The 24,795-nt window shown below is 33.0% G+C and overlaps 1 protein-coding gene across 1 annotated transcript; it reads left to right on the top strand.

The window, feature by feature from the left end:
- The first annotated feature begins 22,174 nt into the window (after window positions 1-22,174).
- Window positions 22,175-24,559, top strand: LOC131005304 (probable indole-3-acetic acid-amido synthetase GH3.1). Its single transcript, XM_057932203.1, has 3 exons — window positions 22,175-22,710; window positions 22,796-22,897; window positions 22,985-24,559. The coding sequence occupies exons 1-3, from the start codon at window positions 22,391-22,393 to the stop codon at window positions 24,339-24,341; spliced, it is 1,779 nt and encodes a 592-aa protein (XP_057788186.1). The 5' UTR covers window positions 22,175-22,390; the 3' UTR covers window positions 24,342-24,559.
- Window positions 24,560-24,795: the final 236 nt, after the last annotated feature.

The following is a 24,795-nucleotide window of genomic DNA, read 5'->3' as shown; positions in this document are numbered from 1 at the left end:
AAAAATTGAAAAAAAAATGAAATACGGATTCTAGTTTCTTTTTCTTTAAAAAACATTACTAAAAATATAAATAATTTAATATAACAAATTTAGTTCAATAGAAGATTTCAATTATTTAATGTTTATATTTATTTAGTTAATTATAATCATCCGTTTTTATTAGCAAATTCATGGTCAGCGGATTTTTAGGAGTGTGGTTTCAATTTTTTCCATAAATTTCAATTATATCTTAAAATTGAATTAAATTACATTTACTTTTACTTTTTATATATATAAAGAGAAAAGATAAACCTCGTAACAATATTGAGATTGAATAAATCTCTTGGACCGACTAATATGCATTTAGAATTGACTGCACTTTCCGTCTAAAAAAAATGACGGCACTTTGGAGTTGAGTCTCTTTGCAGTAACTTTTCATTTTACACATAATTTGTATTGGGTATTATTAATAACAAAGATACAACCAACAATACTAATAAGTGGGAATATCAATCGGCTCAACCTATCATGCTTCGGATTAATTTTATTAGATTATTGGATTTTTCGAGTATGGGTTAATCGCATTATAAATTTCCAATCTTAATCTCAAATATTTGATTTCGAACTTCGTTGTTTTTTTTAAACGAATTGTTAATCTAACAATATAATTAAAAAAAACATTTGCCCCGTCTCATTTTTATAGTATCAACTTCCATTCTACTCCCTTCGTCCATCAATTTGTGTCATGATTTTCATTTTGGTCCGCCCATCAATTCGTATCCTACCTATTTTTAGTTAATATTTCATTAACAAATAAATCACTTTTTTTTAAAAGTCGTGTTCATTTTTGTACTCAATAAATAAACAATACATTTTTTCTTAAAATCCGTGCTCCTCCCTCTAGGATACGAATTGGTGGACCCAGGGAGTATAATAATTTTAGTATAGTATGTAGATATATATGTAATAATGATGCTGAACAAAATAGATGATATATCTATTTATATATACATATAAAATCAATCTTATTAGTGATGATGAGGTCAAAAGGTTTGAAATTTCTCAGAAATTATAGTGATTTAGAATATACTATATGAAAAGCAAGTAAAGTTGAACTACTACTATAGTATGTTCAAATTGTTAACAGAGATATCCTGACCTGATTAAAAAAAAGCTTAAAAAAAGCCCTCCAAAAACATTTATTGGTAGGCGGAATTTAAACTTTTCAAAATGTGAAGTCAAGGTCTCCAACAACTATATTTCGTTAAACAAGAAACACACATGATGCATAAGTTTGTATATTATTTTAAATTCATTAATCTAGTTAAACATACAATGGGGATAGTGTTGCATATAATAAATTATGTAAGCTACTTGGCTACCAGTCAATAACCAACAACAACTATAATGATGACTAATATCAAATGTACAATGTTAATATTTTCAGTAACACTAACAAAAATAATATTGCTGGTTATTAGAAATGCTAGGAACAAAAGAATCAATAATAAATAATCTTACGCCTCAAAAAATAAATCTTATATACTTAATTATGAGAAATCTAAAGACATTTTTTGTATTCAACGCTTGACACAGAAATATATATGTAATCACCAATAATGTTAAAGTATTACTCCCTCTGTCTCAGAAAAATATGTACTACATTTTACTATTTTTAGATGTCTTCCAAAAATTTGCACTAATCATATATAAAGTGTGACTCCACAAGAATTTATCTACTATTTTTTACACAAAAACTTGAATACAATCGGGTGTATCATACAATCGAATTGATCAACACCCATAATAATATTATTTATACAGTTAGGATCAGGATTAGAGTTGTCAACTGGGCTGGGCCAGCCCGGCCCGGCCCAGGCCCGGTTGAGCCCGTAAGGAGTTAGGCCCAGCCCAGCCCAAGCCCACATTTAAAATGGGCCGGTCCTGGGCCGGGCTTTTTATAAAATATCGAACCCAGCCCGAACCAGGACCACATGTCTAGTGGGCTTGGGCCTCAAATGGGCCGGGCCTCACATGGGCTTATGTTGGGTCGAGTATGATGGGCTTATACTGGGTTGTACTTCGAATGAGCTTCAGTTGGGTACGAATGAGTTTTCAATTTTAGATTGTTTCAAATTTGTAATCGTTATCTTTAAATTATTTTGAGCTTATTTATTTCCTATTCAAATGGTCCTTGTCAAAATAGAAAACTAATTATAATCTGGATCATATAAATAATGTGCACGTTCATATATGGACAACCACTAAATTTTAATAAATTTAATATTTTAATAAGTTTGAATAGAAGATTGAATTGGAGACGTATTTGAATAGGAAATTAAATAGGTTTAATATTTTAGTATTGCTAAATTGTGTAGGGAATTGAATATTGAATAAGAGGAATAAATATATAAATAATATTTAACCTAAATTATTGGGCTTGGACCGGTCCTGGGCTGGGCCTGGTCCTGGGCCGGGCTTGGGCTGGGCTTCTAACGATCCTGGTCCTGGGCCGGGCTTGGGTTTGATAAATAGCCCAAATGGAGCCCATTTCAAAGGGCTGGCCCGGCCCAACTAACCCATTCGATCAAGTGGGCTGGTCCTGGGCCAGCCCATACCGGGCTTGGGCCGGTTCGGGCTGGGCCGGCCCGGCCCAGTTGACAACTCTAATCAGGATGCGGGTTCGAATCAGAGTATGAATCAGGATCGTGGGTATAACCCGATTATACAGTACATTCAATTGTACTTAAGACCACCTTAATTTTTTAAAACTCGTGTCACGCAAGTCATCGCATATTTTTCTATTATGAAGAGAGCATATGCTTGAACAATTCCCCCGGTCCGCCACTATAGGGCGTGTTGGATGTAAATTACATTTTATTTTTTTGGATGTAAATAATTTTTAAACAATAGTAACATGTATGCCGAATAAGAGAAGTAAATACTGCTGCTCATAGTTTAGCGAAATTTAAAAGAGATTGTTCAAGCTGCCCGATGTTTGCCCGATGATTTAAAAGAGATTGTTCAAGCTGCGAGGCAAACCTTCCTTATTGATGTGAAACATGTGTTTCGTGACGCTAATACTGCTGCTCATAGTTTAGCGAAATTTTCTTGTCGTTGCTCTGAGCCCGTCTGTTGGACGAGAGAGTTCTCCTCTTGGCTTAGAGAGATTGTTTCTGTTGACTCTTCTTAATATTATGGTTACGTGTTGGTTCTCAAAAAAAAAATAAGAGAAGTAAATAAAGTGTATATATAAGGTTGATGGATTGGAGCTAAAAAATATCTCGTCACAGTTTTTGGGCTGGCCAACTTCATAGCTAGGCTAGTCACCAATGGATAATAGAAAAAACATTCTTGTCGGTCTTTGTTGGGGATTGAAAGCAACCATACACCTAAAAAGAAATAACAATAGTTAAATTTCATGAGAAAATTCATATTTCACATAAACATGCTTTACATGAAAAGGTATGCAATAATTGGACACTGCCACTGGTGTTAGTAAAAAAAGGAGCATCACTAACGTGAAAAATATTAAACTATAACCCCAATAAAGTCCACTCACTTTACAACCACTTTTTTATTCATTTACTTTGTTTCATTATCAATGTCATAATATTTAGATTGTATCTATATATATAACTGGAATAACATAAACAAGTTTGAATCAGTAAATTAAAATATTTTGAAACAACCCGATGAGTGATGTGAACTTTCAAGAAGTTTTATTGGTGAAATATATATAATCCCACCGCCAATTTTGATCATTCTAGAGAAAGGTTCCGTCAAAAATATTACTTCTTCCGTCCCATGAGGCATGACACAATTCTTTTCGACACGAGAATTAAGAAATTAATATTTTGTGTGTTAAATGTGGTAGGTGAAAAAGTAAAAATGTGAATAAAAAATAATTTTTTTGTCATTTTTAAAAACGTGTCATGCTTCGTGGGACAGACTAAAAAGGAAACTGTGTCATGCTTCGTGGGACGGAGGGAGTAAATGTGTTGAGAATTAAAAATGCGTGTAACATACGTAAATAAATTACTCCCTCCGTCCCTGAAATAAGTTCCTCTTTTTCCTTTTTGAGACGTCCCCCAAATAAGTTTCTCTTTCTTTCTTTCCATTTTTGGACAACTATCCCACCACTAATAATACTTTATTTATTCTTACTTTTCACTTTTTCACCACTCCCAATACTAATTATAACACTTTTTCACCTTTTCACCACTCTCAATACTAATTATAATATATTTTTCTCCACTATCAATACATTTTACCACTTTTCCTTAAAACCCGTGCCGTCCCCAAAGAGGAACTTATTTTGGGAACGGAGGGAATAGTAATTTTTCTGAATAAATTAACAATTCATCATTTGTAAATTTTATTAATTTATTCGTTATTTTCATTTCTTATAAAAAAATAAAATTCTCAATGAAACTATATCCTATAAATATATATAGGGAGATCTTTAAGCAAAAACCAAAGACAGTTAGGAAGTGACTTCTAAAAACTTTTCTTATTAGTTTAAGTAATCGAACTTCGTAATATACAATTGTAGCGAAGGAGATGATGAATTGCAGAGATAGTTTTGGGGGATGAACGCTCAACGTTAAAATATATGTCTCATTAATTAAATGTCAAAATCTCGAGGGAATAATCTTGATTATTGAGAAGGGTATATGTGTATATATGTTAACTAATCAGTATTAAAATAAGAATTAAAAAAAAAAAAAAACACCCAAGGGTAAGGGGTTAGGTAGACCCCCAACTTGTAAAAAATCATCAACCAACATCTCATACATGACGTTGCCCAAAAGTAACAACGCCCAAACAAGACTAAATAAGAAAGCAAGAACCAAACAAAACAGAATCATACAAAGATGTGGCCCAAAATTGACAACATCCCGATAAAATAGGAGACAAAATCAAATGAAAACAAAACACAAGAAAACTAACTATCAATATGAAATCTAAATCTAAAGTTATGATAATTAAGCTGATCCATCCTAACCAGAGCAAGAAAATAATAAGGGGCAGACTCATAATCAAATGTAGTCAAAGCCTGGGCCTGCTGCCCCTGCCTAGTCATAAACTTCTCTATGCGTAGAAATATTTAAAAAATCCCCCTAAAAGATATAGGTTTTTCTAAACCTCTTTTCCAATGTATCGTACGTGGACGTCAAAGAAAAATAAGTGAAAGAAATATATAGGGAATTTTAGTGAAGAGTAAATGGAAAGAGATGGAACACAAAACTCAAACTTAATTCAGAAGATATTTTTTCTTTAACTAATAAGTATGGAGTTTGAATTTTTTAGAAAGATCAGTGTGTGTGGATGTGAGTTTCAGAGTGTGTAGTTTCAAAAATATGGGAATAGATTGGTGAGTATCTTTAATAAAATAACTTAATTTTTTGTGTGCATATACTGATCTAATGTTAATATGATTAATTCTTTAGATCAATATCTCATGTTCAAGCCAATCACCACGGAACAAAAACAACTTTTCTTAAAGTCTACATAGATGCTATAATGGTTGTATTATTTTCATTTTTTGTAAGACGAATCAAAATTCAGATTTTAATATTATAAAGTGTCACAATACTTAAAAATAGCATATTTCATAAAATATGAAAGTTTTTTTGTCCTCCTCTACAAAATTATAAGTTTAATAGTCATTTTGAGGTTCTAAGTCTAAAGAACCCTTAAAAGTGGCGATATCATTTTTTTAAAATTATTTTATTTTTCTCATTTATGGAGAAGGATATCCAAAATTTCAAATTTTTATCTTAGAAATCGACACATTAACTTGTCTCATTTATTTTCTCATATAAAGCATTAATTACCTCAATTGTGCGTTGGTAGATTCATTAAACAAATTTAATAAATCTACCTAGCTACAATAATGCAGTAACAAATCCGTGCATCAAAAAACAAAAAAACTCACAAGACATGGTTTGTTAAAACAAGACACAAGTTTATCTAAAGTGGCGGATTCAAAAGAATTGCATGGTAGGTATAAATATATTTAATTTTTAGGATTGTTCTTAAATACACGGTTGCGTACATGGTTAGGATTTATTGAGATCTAAAGTGTTTTAAAGAATTTAATACTAACTCCCTCCGTTTTTTATTAAGTGTCTCTAGCCATCAAATTACACATACCAATAAAATAAAAAATTTACATTTGTAACCTTATTAATTATTATAATTAATGCATATATACAACTAATTAGTATATTTTAACATATATTAAATAAGGATAAAATAGGAAGAATGTCATAATTATACTCTCAAATTTTGAAATGGGAGTCATGGGACACTTAGGGCACTTAATAAAATACAGAGGGAGTATTAAATAGTTTGGGATGTTTTTAGACCATTTATTATGTGAATAATACGTTAAATCGAGAATAATGTAGGTAATAATGTCAAATGTGATCTGGGCGTAAATGGTAGCAATACACAATTGTACACGATTCATTTTTATTACATATATAGTTTGATTTTGTTTAATCACATATGACATGTTGGAAGTGTAGGACTTTTTTAGTGGTATAGTCGTATCTTATAAAGCAAAGCAGCATTACACCATTACATGATTTAAGGTTTTATTGTACACGGTTGTACACAATTCAAATTTTTGTATATGGTTTGGCTTTATTTAATTCTACTCGGTTTGTATCGTATTTGATGCTATACATATGACTTGTTGGATGTTTAGGACTTTTCTGTAGTGGTATACTCAAATTTTGTAAAGCAAAGCGATATTACACAACGACACACATGATTTAGGGTTATACTGTACACGGTTTAAGGCTCTTATGCACAAGATTTTCTATACACAATATATTTGTGCAAGATTTTATCTTTTAAAACTAAAACGAAATCGTGCATACAATCGTCGTGCCCTAACTGTGCTTACAACAATCGTGTACAATTAAATTTGATCTAAATTCAACCCAAACGTGCATAAATTCAGTTAAAATTGCAGAAATTTCAACTCAAACTAATAAATTAAGAAATTACAATCCAAACTAACAATTTATCATGTAATATCATCATCTTACTCATCATTATCCGAAATTTAAATAGGTATGTGGATGTATACTAATCCTCCGACAATGAGGGTGTGCGATTTCAGCAATGGGTATCAGAATCTCGACCTTATAAAATATAAGTTTAAATTCAGATTTTAATATGTTATACATTATCATAATATATTTGAATCCCAATTTTAACCGCCTTATGGTATCACACAATTTTTTTGTGTATTTGTTTTTTTATGAAACCATTCTTCTCTGACATGTTTTCCAGTACACTTATTTTATTTTATTTCCCCATAAATGTCTTCGAAACCCCAGACAAAAATTATAGGCCCATAAAATAAACCCAAATTTATAAACGGTTGGCCAATATCAATATGTATTTTTTCTTTCTTCCATGTTTTGCTCGCATAACAATTAACATCCAAATATTGATAATTTTGCCACCCCAGTCCCCAACTTTTTTCTTCTTCTTAATTTCTTCCTTTTCTATTTCACAAAAACTTGAATGCAATCGAGCTGTACCCGCATTCAGATCATGATCCACATCCTAATCCAAATTTACATATTGAATAAAATCGTATAAATGACACTATTTAGTTATACAAACGACACTGTCTATAATTGACACTATTCAGTTATACAAATGACACTATAACATTTTAAAATGTTATAGTGTATGACCGAATAGTGTTAATTATAAGTCACTGTTAATGTCATTTGTATATCGAATAGTGTCAATTATACATAGTTTCATTTACAATGTTATAGTGTCATTTATATAATCGAATAGTGTCAGTTGTATAAATGAATAGTATCATTTATACGATTTGGATAAGGGTTTAAGTGCGGGTGCAATCGGTTGCACTCAAAACCACCTCTTTCTATTTTGCTACTTCAATTTACCCTTGTTCGCTTTATTTTAGCTCATCTCTGCTTCTAATTTTATATTGCCGCTCTAACTAAATTTGTATGTCTTCTTTGATCATACTTTAAAAACTTTGATAACTCAAAATGTCTTTTCCTTGATGGAAACAATGTAAAATTTCAATAGGTACACTTAACTTTTCCATCGACCAAAAATATATTTTGCTGAATACAATATTAATCACTTCTATACTCAAATTTTCAAATGTATTAAAAAAAAGCTTTATATATATGACTTATAATTGGAGCTTAATTCTGATGTTGAGAAGGAGTGGAGAACTATAACTAGATACATGAATGGAAATTTAAGTCGAGGGTGCAAATAAAAGGGGTTTTTTTGACATGGTAAAATAGAAAAGAGGAAATTTAAGTTGAGAATAAGAAATAAATAGAATGGGATTAGCTGATATAATTTGTAACTTTGTACTTAATTTTTCAAATATGCTTACTTTTTAAAAAGATTTATATATATGAATAATTGAAGTGGTAAGATAGAAAAGAATAAAGCTGAAAATTTTTGTATAGTGAAACTCTTTTACATCGTGAAGAATACGCATAGATCCTCAAAACAAAAACAAAAAAAAGTAAAAGCAAAAGATGCATGTACAAAAATTGTAGACAAAACCAAAGCAAAGTTTAGACAAACTAATAAAACTAAACTAGAAATCTAGAAGGCACATCTTTCTATTGTGTAGTACTCCTATTATTTACCATAATTGACTAAGGTGAGAATATTCTATCAATTCTTGAGGGGTAAAAAAGCACAAAAAAGTAAATAATTAATAATAAAGGGGAAAAGGGGGAGTGAGAGTGAAGCTTCATAGCAAGAAAGTGAAAGAAAATCCTTTTTGAATGTCAAAATGTTCCCTTTACTGCTAGCCATAGTTTTTGGACCAAAAGCAAAAATGCGAGTCATGTGACTTACCGTTAAGTCTTGCCCGAAACAAGCTAGAAATTACTGTAAAACAACGTGCCCTAATTTAACAAGAACTTTCATCTCTCTTTCTTTCTTACTTTTTTCCCCCTTCCCTTTTTGAAGCAAATTCAGAAATATTTTATACGTATATAGAAGCCGTTAATATATATAGTACATATAGATATTGCTCATCTCTGTCCACCGAAGTTGATAAATTTTTTCGGCACAAAATTTAAAAAGTTAGTGTTTAATGTTTAAAGTGTGTTTAGTAATAAAATTAATTGAATGAATAAAGTGAAAAAATCATTCCGTATGAAAAAAATGATCAATTTAATTGGATATCTTAAAAAAAATTGAACAAATTAGTTGTGTATTTATTAACATTACGTACATATATAGAGTATATACTAGCACAATTTAAATAATATTTTATACTCCGTACGTCCCAGTGTCCCACTAAGTATGGCCACTTACTTTTGCGTACGATTAGTAAGAAGAAGAATAATTAAATGATATAAGTGATAGAAGTGGTGAAGCCCACAAATTTTTGTGAAATAAACGAATTTTCTTTTTTAGAATTGATCATTTATAATGGGACAACAAAAAATAGCAAAATGACTATATTAAATGGGACAGAGTGACTATATTGTATTAACAAAATTACATTTCTATCTCTAAGAAAAATGCATTTCTAATACGATATGTAAATTCGCATGGTATATTAACATTATGCGGCTAATATATTCGGACTATTTCCCCTGACTCATTTTAACGTAATTGTGGGTCTCGTAGTTAAATCTGGATTTAGTAGTTGTAAGTTGTAGTTGATGAGGTCTAGCTCAAGTGACAAAAATGAGGCACCAAAAAACTCTCATTTGTGAGAGGTCTTGAGTTCAATACCGTCTGCATGCGGATAATTTTTCCACTTTTGTGCGGATAGTGTTCCACCGTTACGCAAATTCATCGATAGGATCAGATTCATAGGATACCAAATTACCAAATTAAACGAATTCATATATTATAATATTGTTATTGAATGGAAATTCTTGGATTATCCTCATCCCAAAATTTTCTGAATTACCTCTAAATTATCATTAAAATAGTTCAACATTCAACGCTGAATCTCCACCCTCATATTGATTTCAAACAATAACCCAATAAACCTAAAAAAAGATCCATTGTGAAGATGAAGTAGAGACAAGATCTAGATTAAAATCCAAAGCAAATATTGATGGGTAAGAAATAAGAAAATATCTCAACACAAAATGTAGAAAATAGGGATTCTCGTGAGCAAATAAGGTAGAAGACAAATGATAAAAAGGATGTTTCCTAGACGCCGGTCGGCTCGATATTTCGAATGGTCACTGCCTCTCAATCCTTCACGTGCAAAAAGTTCTAGATTAGACCTTTGACCACTAAGAAGCAAACAAAAAACAATAAAATTAAATTAAATTGAAAATTGAGGAGAGGGAATAATTAAAGCCAAAGAGCATGTTATAGTGTAAAAACGTGAGACACCCTCCTCAAAATTTGAAGTTTCCATCAAACAACCTATATTGCTCCACGTTTGTCCCATTTTGCAGTACACTATGATATACGGCTATCTTTTTCTTCTTTTTTTTTTGTTCCAAACCGAATTATTTGGTGGACCATTATTTATTTTATTATTTTACTATTATAATTATTCCTTTTCTCTCTTTGCAAAGCGTGTGTCTAGCTCATTTCTTTCCCCAAAACTGATTTGGTCGATTTGTTATGATTCGATTATTATTAGACATACGTTTTGATGTTTATTGGGTATCTTTAATTCGTTTCAAATTCTCAAATTATATTTATCATATGGATGAAAGTATACATTCGAGTTTGTACTAATGCACGAGATACTCATATATATTTAATAAACATCATGTATATATATCTTTCAAATTTGTATATAACTTGCGTTTTTTGAATTTAAAGAGGAAGAAGAAGTGTAATTTCATTTGGAACTAATTCGATTAATGGATACGGATCGATGTATATTTTAATTAATAAATATAATTTATTTGTTGCATGATGTACCTGTCACATACTCGTGTGCGCTAAAATCATGAATGCTGGAATTATTGGGAGGAAGAAAACCTAATTGTCGGTTGGAATTGGTTTTTGGTCTACGCATTTGGAAGAAGAAAAAATGACTGCGATGTGCCATAGGGGCACAGCTGGAAATTACTGATTTTAATTTAATCCTCGTCATTCTTCACAATATTTTATTTTTATAGTTTAGGACATATCTTCATAAATTGTATGTATAAATTGTTCTTTTTACTACTAGTAGCTAACCACAACATAGTTAAATAGTAAATAAATTGTTCTTAAAATGCGAAGAACGGAATCTCACTTATTTATTTCTTTTGTACATTCTTATACTTTAAATACACTTATATTTAAATATATTTATGAAATAAAAAAAATCAAATCAAATTTCAAAATATTATCTGATTATCCTTATTTTTTTAAAAGAAAGGTTGGAGTGTATGTGTTAATGTTTGAAGTCAAAAATTGAGGTTCGAATCTACTATCATACAATCTTTAAATTATTTGCTTATCTAACAAAAAAGGGAGAAGGGGGAGGAAAAGAAATTACAAGAAATTTCATAGAATATACACATACATTTATTTATTAGAAAAACTAAATTAAGAATACTATTCCACTATCTCAATATTATTACTTTTGTCCTCAATTTATCTTAGTTGGACAGCCAAACAAATAGACTATCAAGAAGCACACACATCAAGCAAGCATTTGCCATTAAGTTTGTGGGGCTATTTCAGTTTTTTCCCTCTCGAGAAATAGTCAAAACGATTTTTTGGATAGTAAAATGTGGAGTACTATATTTCTTATTGAAGACTATATGGCTTCAATTCCCATAGCAAAAATGCATAAATATATACTCCCTCAGTCACGACTTTTGGTATCCAGTTGAGAACGGCACGGGTTTTAATAAAGTGATTGATGTGTTGTGATTGTGAATGAAATAAGGATCCCGCATTTTATGTGAGAGTTAAAATAATTAAAGTGAAGTAAGGGCCCCACCTACTTTTACCAAAAATAGAAATGGATACTAAAATGTGGGACGGCCAAAAAAGGAAAGTTGGATACTAAAAGCTGGGACGGATGGAGTAATATATTCACAATGGATATAAAATCCCAGCAAGAATTAGCTCAGTACTGTCATTATAATCACTTGTGTTCGAATTGAATTATACAACGGATTCTGCTAATTAAAGAATATTAATGCTAATTATATAATTAACAATACTGTATCATGTACTGTATCTAGAGAGTAAAACGAGGATAAAATATTATTTATGGATCTAAAACATGAATTTTGCATAACTTAATTGGTACATACACATGCATATATATCTTGATCCCTAATATTTAAAGTCATCATTTACGGCTCAAAAATTGTAACATGGCGAAACAAGCTTTATATTGCTTAAACATAGATAATGAAAGCATGTGTATATATTAATGAATTAGAGGCGCTAATAAGCATCGATAACTTAATTAGTTTCATGTTCTAACAATTTCGAATAACACTCCACACGACCTATATCGACACCAACATCTGAACTAAATTTGTCATTAATTGCAAGTTGCAGTTTGGTAATTTGATTAAGAATGTATGTCAACTATCCAAATTTGATTCAACAGCCCAACATCAAGAAAGCAATTACACGTCCCATTCTCGCATTAGGGTTTTCTCTCGATTATTCTTATTTGGCACCTTGTGGTAATTGTGTAACGATATATTTCTACTTTATGGATCATATAATTAATTAGTTATTTGTACTTTATGGACCATATAATTAATTAATTAGTCATATTCAAAGATACATCGACCCTTTAAATACAAGTAGGATTCTCTATCTCTTATTGCATTTACGATAAACGGACACGATCATGTCAATAGAAATTCAAAAATTGCAATTAAGAAGTTGCATGTAGGGAAAATAATATTAAGAATTTCCAAAAACAAAACTTGGTAGATTAATCTTGAATTTTTATTGATATGTTATTGTTATCCGTAAATGTAATTAATAGGAGATGTTACGACAAAGGATTCGGTCGACTTGATCTAAATACATATAGTGAACATATGTTTGAGGGTTTTGTTGACCAGTAACATAGTCACCAAACTCCCAATTATGCAACATTTTTCCACAATAACCTAACCCTAAGAAAAACTAAGGTAACTGTGGAAAATTTAAATTTGTAAAGGTGCATTGGACATTTGACTGGTAAACACATTACACGAATATAAGGTGAAAATGTTGTTGTGGTTGATATGAACAAGAAAAGTCTTTGCGTGCATGAAGGGGTGCGTGTAGTCACAAAACTAAAAATCTTTTGAATTTAACCATTTAATCTTTGCTTAGATATTCATTGCCTACAACTACAAGTTGAATATATTTCTTTAATGGGATTTACTTTGAAATATGGGCAAAATCTTTGACTTTCCTTTCCTCCCCCATTTTTGGTTGGATTTATATACTTTAAGTCAAACAAGCCGAATTATATGTCAAGTAAAACAAGAAATTGCACATTTCAATGAATATTAATATAACCCGAGTATATTTCCAGCACATTTTTTGTACGGTACTTCAACTTGGCATGAAGAATATAAACTACTAATTTATTGATCATCACAATCCACGTGGATTTTAAAATAAGACAAACACATTTGTAATTTTATAGATGTAGTCCCTATGGAAATAAAATGTACAACCGACGACCTAAATTTTGTGACAAATAGTGTTTTTATAATTATAAAAATGACATTGTTTATATTAATCTCGAGTTATATAATTAAGTTGAAGCTTGGATCAATTATCACCATTTTCACCTTAATATTTAGATTTTCTTTACTTATGTGCATAGATAAAGTACAAATAAACTACTCACTCCGTCCACAAAATATATGTCACTTTGCTTTTAACACGAGTTTTAATAAAATGTGAGTGAAGTTGGTAGTGGAGTAAGAGTCTCACTTTAAATATGAATGGAATGGTGTAAACACTACTACTAAAAATGGATGTGACATATTTTTTATGGACGAACGAAAAAAGAAATTGTGGACATATATTTTGTGGACGGAGGAAATGGCATTTTCAAATATCGATAATCTAATAACAAAAGACAACATGTAAATATTCATATTAATTAGCACATGTGAGTTAGACAAATCGGTGATACAGTACATGAATTGCATAATAGAATAAATCGACTACTTTTGTGAAGCATATTTATTACTCCACTTACTAAAATATTCGCTATTATTACTATTCATCACTTTTCTTAAAACCCGCACCAAGATCACAGTTCTTCCTACCTGGATGTTGTACTTTTTTTGTTGATAAATTACATAATTAAATAAAGAAATTCAAAGATCGTGCGACGGAGGACTCGAACCCACAACCTCAAGTCTTGGACATTAACCTCCTACCGCTAGGCCAACAGACGCACACAGTTGGATGCTATACTGGATGTTATACTTCATTTGACATCTCCTGTACTATCTAAGGTTATAATTAAATTATGGAGTATATTTTTGAGAGGATAGTTAAATTATAATTATCATTATAGTAATAAATTAAAGATAAAAAGCTTGTAATTGAGAATCCCAATTTCCAAGTGCATTTGACTACTAATATATTAGATTGGCTGCTTTTGCAACTTATTATCTTACATCTAAATTTAACAACAATCATGTGCATTTAAAGCGCAGCCCGCATTCAAAGGTATATTTCTTGGCCAAGCCAAAGATTATGCTACAGTTACATGTTGTAATTTTATTATGTGATTAGTCGGTTGCATTATTAGGGCGGTTATTAATTAATCGCCTACATAATGCAGTTGTTAATGTTTATAATTAGTCCTTGTCTGAGTTTAATTTTAGACTCTAGTTGTACAGTTGACACCACTCTTTTAATAATCAGTCGTCTTCGTAATTTATTTAGCCTTTTATTGATGCTAATGGTGGTGTGATTAGTCAAGTTTTCTCTGCAATTAAGCATTAATCAAATATAAACCAACCATCTAATTGGCCGGCAGTTTACGTTATCTAAAGTACGGCAAAGTGTACAATGACTCTCTCTCTCTCCCTCTCTAATTATGATTCTTTTGGTATATTAGGCTCAGGGAGAAAATTATTTTGGTATATATAACGTTAACTGAGATTTAATATTTTTTTAATGATATATACTGAATTAATATTAGTACATATATACTATACGAGTATCAAAAAATATATTTTAGAGTTAGTAAACAATAATTGGGTGGCGTTCATGTGATAGGAATAAAATAAACGACGTTTCTTCCTGGTCAGCACACAAATGCTATCCATCGATATTTACATTATTTATAAAACTCAAGATGAAATGCGTATCTAAATAATCAAATACTACAATCTCGAAGAGTGGACTATTTGTTATATCCGAATATTAAAGATTTTTTTTTACAAAAAAAAAAAACAACCCACACACATTATATCGCCTTTAATTTATACATAGAGGCATTTGTAAAAATGCCCTTTTCTTATAAACACTTGTAAAAATGCCCTTTTTCATAAGTGAAATTTTACAAGTGTTTATAAGAAAAGGGCATTTTTGCCTATTAACACTTATACATATGCGGCATGAAGTCTTGTGACGACTGATCACATCTCTTTTCGAGACCAAGCTAAAATTAATGTGTGATGCAAAATATATACTCAAGTACTTATACTTTCTCAAATTAGCAAAACACTAGAATATAAAAACATGACATTAATTAAATTAATATATACTCTCTCTTCATCATGTATATATAAGCTGATTGGAATCTACACAAGTATTAAGAAAAATTATGGGAAGTAAAAACATATAAGTAAACTTCCTAATAAGTCTATATTTATTATTTAATGATAAATTACAATTAAAGTAAATTAAAGAATTAAATAAGGATATAATAGTAGTAAATAAGTAAAAAAAAAATATTACTACCTTTTATAGTAATAAATCTATATAAATGGGACATCTGAAAAAAGAAAGCAAGCCTATATATACGGGATAGAGGGAGCAAGCCCGTACCTGAACACATGCTCAACGTGCTGCCACTTAGGGCCCCAAAATTTTGAGGGCCCATTATATAATATATATATATATATATATATATATATATATATATATATATATATATATATATATAGGAAGAGGTTCTAATAAAAACCTCTGTTAAAATGAGAACTAGGAACCTAATCTTAACCTTTTAAATATTAGATCTAATGGTTATGATTTAGTCAACAAAAGAAACTGTGCATCTATTATATTTTACTGTGCACTTAAAAAATATGCAATTTATGCAATTGAAACCAACAATGCAAAATACTCAAGCAAATCGAAATTGTGCATCTATGCAATTGAAACCGTGCATCTATGCAATCGAAATTGTGCATCTGTAGTTTAATCTCAGCCCTCTATTTTATTTAAATCAATGGCTTTAAATTGGTTCCTAGTTTTCATCTTAAGAGGGGTTTTTATATTAACCCTACCCTATATATATATATATATATATATATATATATATATATATATATAATTTTTTTCTTAACAATAAAATAGAATTCCAAAACATATGCTAATATGCAAAGTGAAAACTTTTGAGTAATTGGCTAAAAACGATTATGTTAATATATTATTATTGTATTGTCAATATAAAAGAAAATTATAAGGACCTATTTTTTAATTTTTGCTTAGAGCCCTATGAGATATAGGACTGGCCAGAGAGGGAGTACATGTTAGTGACCGAGCCACGAGCCACTAAGGAGGAGAGGGAGCTTAAGATCCCACCAATAATTATTTGTATAAAATCATATCGACATTTTGTGTGAATTGTTTGTGTCAAAACCGAATTATAGGCAATGGTATATTGAGATTTTGGACTCGATATTTAGAAAATCAAGGCTTTTATATATAGTATGTTGGGGCAGATGATAAGGAAACAAGACAAAAATAATAATAAACACTACAAAAAAACGCGTATTTACCGGCGAAAATTACCGGCGGCTATTTTGCCGTCGGTAGGTAACGGCGGCACGGCGGCGGCAAAAACGGCGACCCGCCTTTTGACTATTACCGGCGAATTACCGATGGCAAAACGGCCGCCGCTAATTAGCGGCGGTTACGCCGCCGCTAATTTAAATATATATTAATATAAATATATATTATTTTATTACCGACGGCAATTACCGACGGCAAAATGCCGCCGCTAATGACCACCGCCGGTGCCATCCGGCGATAGCACCACCGCCGTCCGGCCAAAATTACCGACGGCATTTTGCCGTCGGTAATTACCGACGGCAAATGCCCTCGGTAATTAATTTTATTTATTTTTATTTTTTTTTATTTTTTTTATTTTTTTTTATTTTTTTTTATTTTTTTATTTTTTTTATTTTTTTTCAATTATCATCTAATAAATTGATCAAAGATAATAATACAAAAACATTAAAATTAAATATATATTGAAATACAAGTGAAAATTTAAACATTGATTATTACTAAGAATTCAAGATTCTTAGTAAGAATCTTATAATTATAACTTAAGAATGTTAATTACCTTAGTGATTTACTCATCAATCATCACTAATCCAAGATTATTACTGAGAATTCAAGATTCTTAGTGAGAATCTTATAATTATAACTTAAGAAGGTTAATTTGATTAGTGATTCACTCATCAATCACTAAGAATTCAACATTCTTAGTGAGAATCTTATAATTATAACTTAAGAATGTTAATTTGATTAGTGATTCACTCATCACTCATCACTAATCTATTATTATTACTAAGAATTCAAGATTCTTAGTAAGAATCTTACAATTATAACTTAAGAATGTTAATTACCTTACTGATTTTCTCATCAATCATCACTAATCCAAAATTATTACTAAGAATTCAAGATTCTTAGTGAGAATCTTATAATTATAACTTAAGAAGGTTAATTTGATTAGTGATTCACTCATCAATCACTAAGAATTCAAGATTCTTAGTGAGAATCTTATAATTATAACTTAATAATGTTAATTTGATTAGTGATTCACTCATCACTCATCACTAATCTAATATTATTACTAAGAATTCAAGATTCTTAGTAAGAATCTTATAATTATAACTTAAGAATGTTAATTACCTTAGTGATTTTCTCATCAATCATCACTAATCCAAAATTATTACTAAGAATTCAAGATTCTTAGTGAGAATCTTATAATTATAACTTAAGAAGGTTAATTTGATTAGTGATTCACTCATCAATCACTAAGAATTCAAGATTCTTAGTGAGAATCTTATAATTATAACTTAATAATGTTAATTTGATTAGTGATTCACTCATCACTCATCACTAATCTAATATTATTACTAAGAATTCAAGATTCTTAGTAAGAATCTTATAATTATAACTTAAGAATGTTAATTACCTTAGTGATTTCCTCATCAATCATCACTAATCCAAGATTATTACTAAGAATTCAAGATTCTTAGTGAGAATCTTATAATTATAACTTAAGAAGGTTAATTTGATTAGTGATTCACTCATCAATCACTAAGAATTCAAGATTCTTAGTAAGAATCTTACAATTATAACTTAAGAATGTTAATTACCTTAGTGATTTACTCATCAATCATCACTAATCCAAAATTATTACTAAGAATTCAAGATTCTTAGTAAGAATCTTACAATTATAACTTAAGAATGTTAATTACCTTAGTGATTTACTCATCAATCATCACTAATCCAAGATTATTACTAAGAATTCAAGATTCTTAGTAAGAATCTTATAATTATAACTTAAGAATGTTAATTACCTTAGTGATTTTCTCATCAATCATCACTAATCCAAGATTATTACTAAGAATTCAAGATTCTTAGTGAGAATCTTATAATTATAACTTAAGAAGGTTAATTTGATTAGTGATTCACTCATCAATCACTAAGAATTCAACATTCTTAGTGAGAATCTTATAATTATAACTGAAGAATGTTAATTTGATTAGTGATTCACTCATCACTCATCACTAATCTATTATTATTACTAAGAATTCAAGATTCTTAGTAAGAATCTTACAATTATAACTTAAGAATGTTAATTACCTTAGTGATTTACTCATCAATCATCACTAATCCAAGATTATTACTAAGAATTCAAGATTCTTAGTAAGAATCTTATAATTATAACTTAAGAATGTTAATTACCTTAGTGATTTTCTCATCAATCATCACTAATCCAAGATTATTACTAAGAATTCAAGATTCTTAGTGAGAATCTTATAATTATAAATTAAGAATGTTAATTTGATTAGTGATTCACTCATCACTCATCACTAATATAATATTATTACTAATATTATTATTAATCTAATAATAATCTAATATTATTATTAAGAATTGAAGATTCTTAGTAAGAAACTTATAATTATAACTTAAAAATGTTAATTTGATTAGTGATTCACTCATCACTAATCTAAGATAATATTTCTAGTAAGAATTCAAGATTCTTACTAGATTGATAAAATACTTATGGTGTATAAACTAGATTGATAAAAAAAAAAAAAAAAAAAATGAAAATTAATAATAAATTAATAAATAAATATTTTTCTGATATAAAAATAAGAACGGAAACGAGCCCAATCCGTAATTAACAATATTTTTTGGATATTATCTCGACATATACTAAGGTTATGAATATATATGATATTGTATATTGAAGTAGACTTTAAATGAATTAATAGATACTATATATATCAATAATACGAGTGTTCTGTACTGGTGATCATTCGAAAAGAACTTCAAGGTTAAGCGTGCTTGACTTAGAGCACAACTAAGATGGGTGACCTACTGGGAAGTTCGTATAAATTATGCAATACTGTATAAATACGAAAATAAATTGTGGATATACGATAAAATAAATAAATAAAATAAATAAATAAAAAAAATAAAAAAAATAAAAAAAAAATAAAATAAAAAAATATTACCTAGGGCAAAATGCCGTCGGTAACGGCATATTGCCGTCGGTAATTACCGACGGCATTTTGCCCTCGGTAATATCTTGACCAACTCCGGCGGTGGCGCTCCGGTGGAAATTACCGACGGCGGTGGCGCCGCCGCTAATTAGCGACGGCATTTGCCGTCGGTAATTTTCCGGCAACTCTCCCGCCGTTCAACGGCGGAAATACCGGCGGCGAAGCCGCCGTTAATTGCCGGCGGCGGCCGATCGCCGTCGGTAATGGAGTTGCCGACGAACCGTTTAGCGACGGCGAGTTGCCGCCGGTAACGCCGCCGGTAACACTATTTACCGGCGGCCGTCTTTTGTTACCGACGGCATTTCGCCGTCGGTAATCTACGATTTTTTTGTAGTGAAAATAAAAGATTATTTAAAAAAAAAGGAGTGAGACAGGGCTCCATTCCGTCCGCATAAGTATGTACTATATCATTATTCCAGCAACAATCTACTCCTGAGATTTGAGTGAAATTAATGAAACCTCTACACAAATTCCAGGAACTCTGCTGGAAATCACCCTCCACGTGATTCCCTTATTTTACTATTCTACTACTTCTTTTTATTCCTTTTTCTTTTGCATGGATCTGGAATTCATAATTTTATTTACTCCACCTTCATTTCATCTCCACAGCTACACCAAATAGATATAGTATTTTTTAATCATCCTCAACGCCTAGCTAACTACGATTATAGGAACTAATTGCTACCATTCCTCATCAACTGCGCATATATATATTCAAATAGTATCTATTATTATCACCAAAAAAATAGTATCTATTATTATAGCTAATTTCAAAATACTATCTATTTTATATAAACATTTTCTAACGTAAGTACGCAACGGCTGTTGCATTTTTTGTCAAAATATAGCTACCTCCTTCTCTTTGGAGTACGTATCGTATATATATGGAATAGTGAGTATTTATTAATTGCAAAGTTTGAAGATTTTGGATTATAAAGGATTGGTGTTTAATTAGTTTGGTGATTGGGATTGTATTAAACTGGTTAGATAAGGCCGCCTAATTAAAGGAACGCATAACAAATGATGCAGCTAGAGGCGGCCAGCTTTACATAAACTATGCATGAATTAATGCATATATTATTAAGCTTTAATTACTCTATTTAACTTTTTTTTTACCCATTATAAAATTACTATACCTTTTTAGGCAAAATAACCTATCTTAATTAGCAACTAATCTAAATTTCCTTAACTTGGTTATTGCACAGTGCATTAACGAACTTTATCCTTGCGTGTTTCACCAATTCGGTGCTTGATATTAACATCATTCCAACCGTTTAAAATCAAACTAACTAATATTACTACGTAGAAATGTAGATTAGTGGGAGCAGTGATGAGCTATTTAAAGAGCATAAAGCATTTCTTTGTTTCTTAAGTTTTGCATTTCCATAAGAGAGAGAGAGAGAGTATTATAAAATGTGCTGAACATGACTCTGCCCCATAGATATTTCTGACCTGTACCTATACAAATGGGTAGATACTTATCCCCACAGTGCCATTTTAGGCAGAGCATGGGTCTATTGTATTCCATACAATTAGCTACACAAACTGTTAATGTAACCAAATAAAACATACTCATTAATTAATTATTTATTTGTCATGTCAGACACATATCCATCCCACTCAAATACATAATTATAACCCTAGCTAATTAAAATTGCTTCAAGACTTGTACGAAATGTGCGTAGCTTAGCTACTACTTTGTCCATGTTTTGAAACAAGTAGAGGCATGGCGTAGCTAATTAATTAGTTTAATCATTAATGCGAGGCAATTGTCATGCCTTGATCAGCCATAATATAATGCAGTAAATAAAGAAATGCACATATATATATAGCTAGAAAACAACAACATTAGTTATTAGTTAGTATTAATAATATTAGGTTAATTAATGAAACATGCATATGTTGGTGGTCTTATATATGTCACGTAGGCTGTCTGTCTGCAACAGTGGGAGTTGCCGAGGCCGCCGGCAGCCCGTCGCTGTCGCGGACCAACATCTTTACCGGAAAAGGGCCGCTTGGTTGGATGCCTGTGACAGCTGACGTGGCCCCCGGGGGCCCACCGTCACCCCAGCAGTGCAGCCGGTGCTACGTGTCCGGGCCCCACCCTGTCCCCTCCTCCCACTGCATTTGTGTATGTACCCAATTGCCCCTCTCCTCTTTCTTTTCCTACTTCCCTTTTTACCTTTCAGCCCCGCGTCCTCTTACACTGCAACTGCACGTTTTTTTGCCCAGGTGACGTGGCATGTGACGTGGCGCCCTTGTTCCCCCTATATATATCCGCTCCCCTTCCTCCCTGCTCTTCACCATCATCTCTCCTTCACAAAATTACTTGTTCTACTAATATTCTATTTTCTCTCTCTCTCTCTCTCAAACAAAACACAAACTTTCTCTCTCTAGAAATCAAATCATTTGCAGTTCTCGTAGAAATGGCGGTTGACTCGATTCTGTCGTCTCCATTGGGCCCTCCGGCATGCGAAAAGGACGCAAAGGCCCTTCAATTCATCGAGGAGATGACCCGCAACGCTGACTCCGTTCAGGAAAATGTGCTGGCGCAAATCCTTGCCCGCAATGCCCAGACCGAGTATCTAAAGAGCTTCAATCTCGACGGAGCCACGGATCGTCACACCTTCAAATCCAAAATCCCCATGGTCACCTATGAAGACCTCCAGCCCTTGATCCAGAGAATCGCCAACGGCGATCGCTCTCCCATTCTATCTTCTCACCCCGTCTCTGAATTCCTCACCAGGTAAATTCATTCATCAATTAATTATAACCAATCAACACATGATTAAATTAAGAATTTATTTACTAACGATTGTTTGTCCCAACAGCTCTGGAACTTCAGCTGGTGAGAGAAAACTCATGCCGACTATCAAAGAAGAATTGGACCGTCGCCAGCTTCTCTACAGCCTTCTCATGCCTGTTATGAACCTGTGAGTATATTTCACAGATTTTTTTTAATTTTTATTTTAATTTGAATATTCGGTGATGATGACAAAATGCATGTCTTAATGAAACAGATACGTGAATGGACTGGACAAAGGCAAAGGGCTCTACTTCTTGTTCATCAAGTCCGAGACCAAGACTCCGGGTGGGCTCCTTGCCCGACCCGTCCTGACAAGCTACTACAAGAGCGACCACTTCAAGACCCGACCCCACGACCCGTACAATATCTACACAAGCCCCAACGAGGCCATCCTCTGCCCCGACTCCTTCCAAAGCATGTACACTCAGATGCTGTGCGGCCTCTACGACCGCCACCAGGTCCTCCGCGTCGGCGCCGTCTTCGCCTCGGGACTCCTCCGCGCCATCCGCTTCCTCCAGCTCAACTGGCAGCAGCTGGCCGACGACATCAGGGCCGGGTCCCTCAACCCCAAAGTAACCGACCCGGCCATCCGCGAGTGTATGACCCGGATTCTGAGACCCGACCCGGAGCTGGCGGATTTTATAGTGACGGAATGCTCCAAGGACAACTGGGAGCGGATCATCACCAGAATCTGGCCCAACACCAAATATCTGGACGTGATCGTGACCGGCGCGATGGCGCAGTACATTCCGACGCTGGATTTCTACAGCGGGGGGCTGCCGAAGGCGTGCACGATGTACGCGTCCTCGGAGTGTTACTTCGGGCTGAACCTGAACCCGATGTGCAAGCCGTCGGAGGTGTCGTACACCATCATGCCAAACATGGCCTACTTCGAGTTCCTGCCGCACGAGCCGTCGTCCAACTCGGTGGAGCAGGCGCGGCTGGTAGACCTGGCGGAGGTGGAGGTCGGGAAGGAGTACGAGCTGGTGATCACGACGTACGCGGGGCTGTACCGGTACCACGTGGGGGACATCCTGCGGGTGACGGGGTACCACAACGCGGCGCCGCAGTTCCAGTTCGTGCGGCGGAAGAACGTGCTGCTGAGCATCGACTCGGACAAGACGGACGAGGCGGAGCTGCAGTCGGCGGTGGACAGCGCGTCGGAGGTGCTGAGGGAATACAACACGAGCGTGGTGGAGTACACGAGCTACGCGGACACGGCGACCATCCCGGGGCACTACGTGGTGTACTGGGAGCTGCTGGGGAGCGAGGCGCCCGGGGACGGGGTGGTGGAGCGGTGCTGCCTGGCCATGGAGGAGGCGCTCAACTCCGTGTACAGGCAGTGCCGGGTGGCGGATGGGTCCATCGGGGCGCTCGAGATCCGGGTGGTGCGAAACGGCACGTTCGAGGAGCTCATGGACTACGCCATCTCGCGGGGCGCCTCGATTAACCAATACAAGGTGCCGCGCTGCGTCAGCTTCACGCCCATCATGGAGCTCCTCGACTCGCGAGTCGTCTCCGCCCACTTCAGCCCCTCCTTGCCGCACTGGGGCCCCCAACGCCGCCGGTAGGGAATTAATTCCACCGACCATCGCAAGTCAATGCCACCAAAGATTCCTTAGTTTCTTTTCCAATTAATTTGGCTTTTCATTTTTTTGTAATTGTGATTAGGTGTGTAAAGTAGAAAGCGATCGATGTTTGAAAGGGTAGGTCTTCTATGGTTCAGTTAACCTTTGAAAATGATGTAATATTTTCAGCTGGGTTTCATTCAATGCACTGAACTTGTTTATGTTTCTTCCGTCCAAGTAACGATTATGATGACATAGTTGAGGATTATTTTTAACCTTTCATTTTCTCATCTCAACATAATGCTACATAGGGTTTTAACAAAACAATTCTATCCTTCCCCCAAAATGGGGAATTTTTTCGTCACTATTAGGCCATTATGACAAATCAAATTAATATTCAAATGCCTTCTTATCGCTTGTCATAGCCAACCACTCACAATTTGTCTCCTTTTTTTCC

Source organism: Salvia miltiorrhiza, chromosome 1, assembly GCF_028751815.1.
Source record: "Salvia miltiorrhiza cultivar Shanhuang (shh) chromosome 1, IMPLAD_Smil_shh, whole genome shotgun sequence".
Lineage (NCBI taxonomy): Eukaryota > Viridiplantae > Streptophyta > Magnoliopsida > Lamiales > Lamiaceae > Salvia > Salvia miltiorrhiza.
This window is presented reverse-complemented; position numbering and strand designations above follow the sequence as displayed.

Coding starts and splice junctions, on each gene's coding strand:
- LOC131005304 (XM_057932203.1), top strand. CDS start 22,391: ATGGCGGTTGACTCGATTCTGTCGTCTCCATTGGGCCCTCCGGCATGC. Junction 22,711..22,795: donor GTCTCTGAATTCCTCACCAG/GTAAATTCATTC, acceptor TTGTCCCAACAG/CTCTGGAACTTCAGCTGGTG. Junction 22,898..22,984: donor CTCATGCCTGTTATGAACCT/GTGAGTATATTT, acceptor TTAATGAAACAG/ATACGTGAATGGACTGGACA.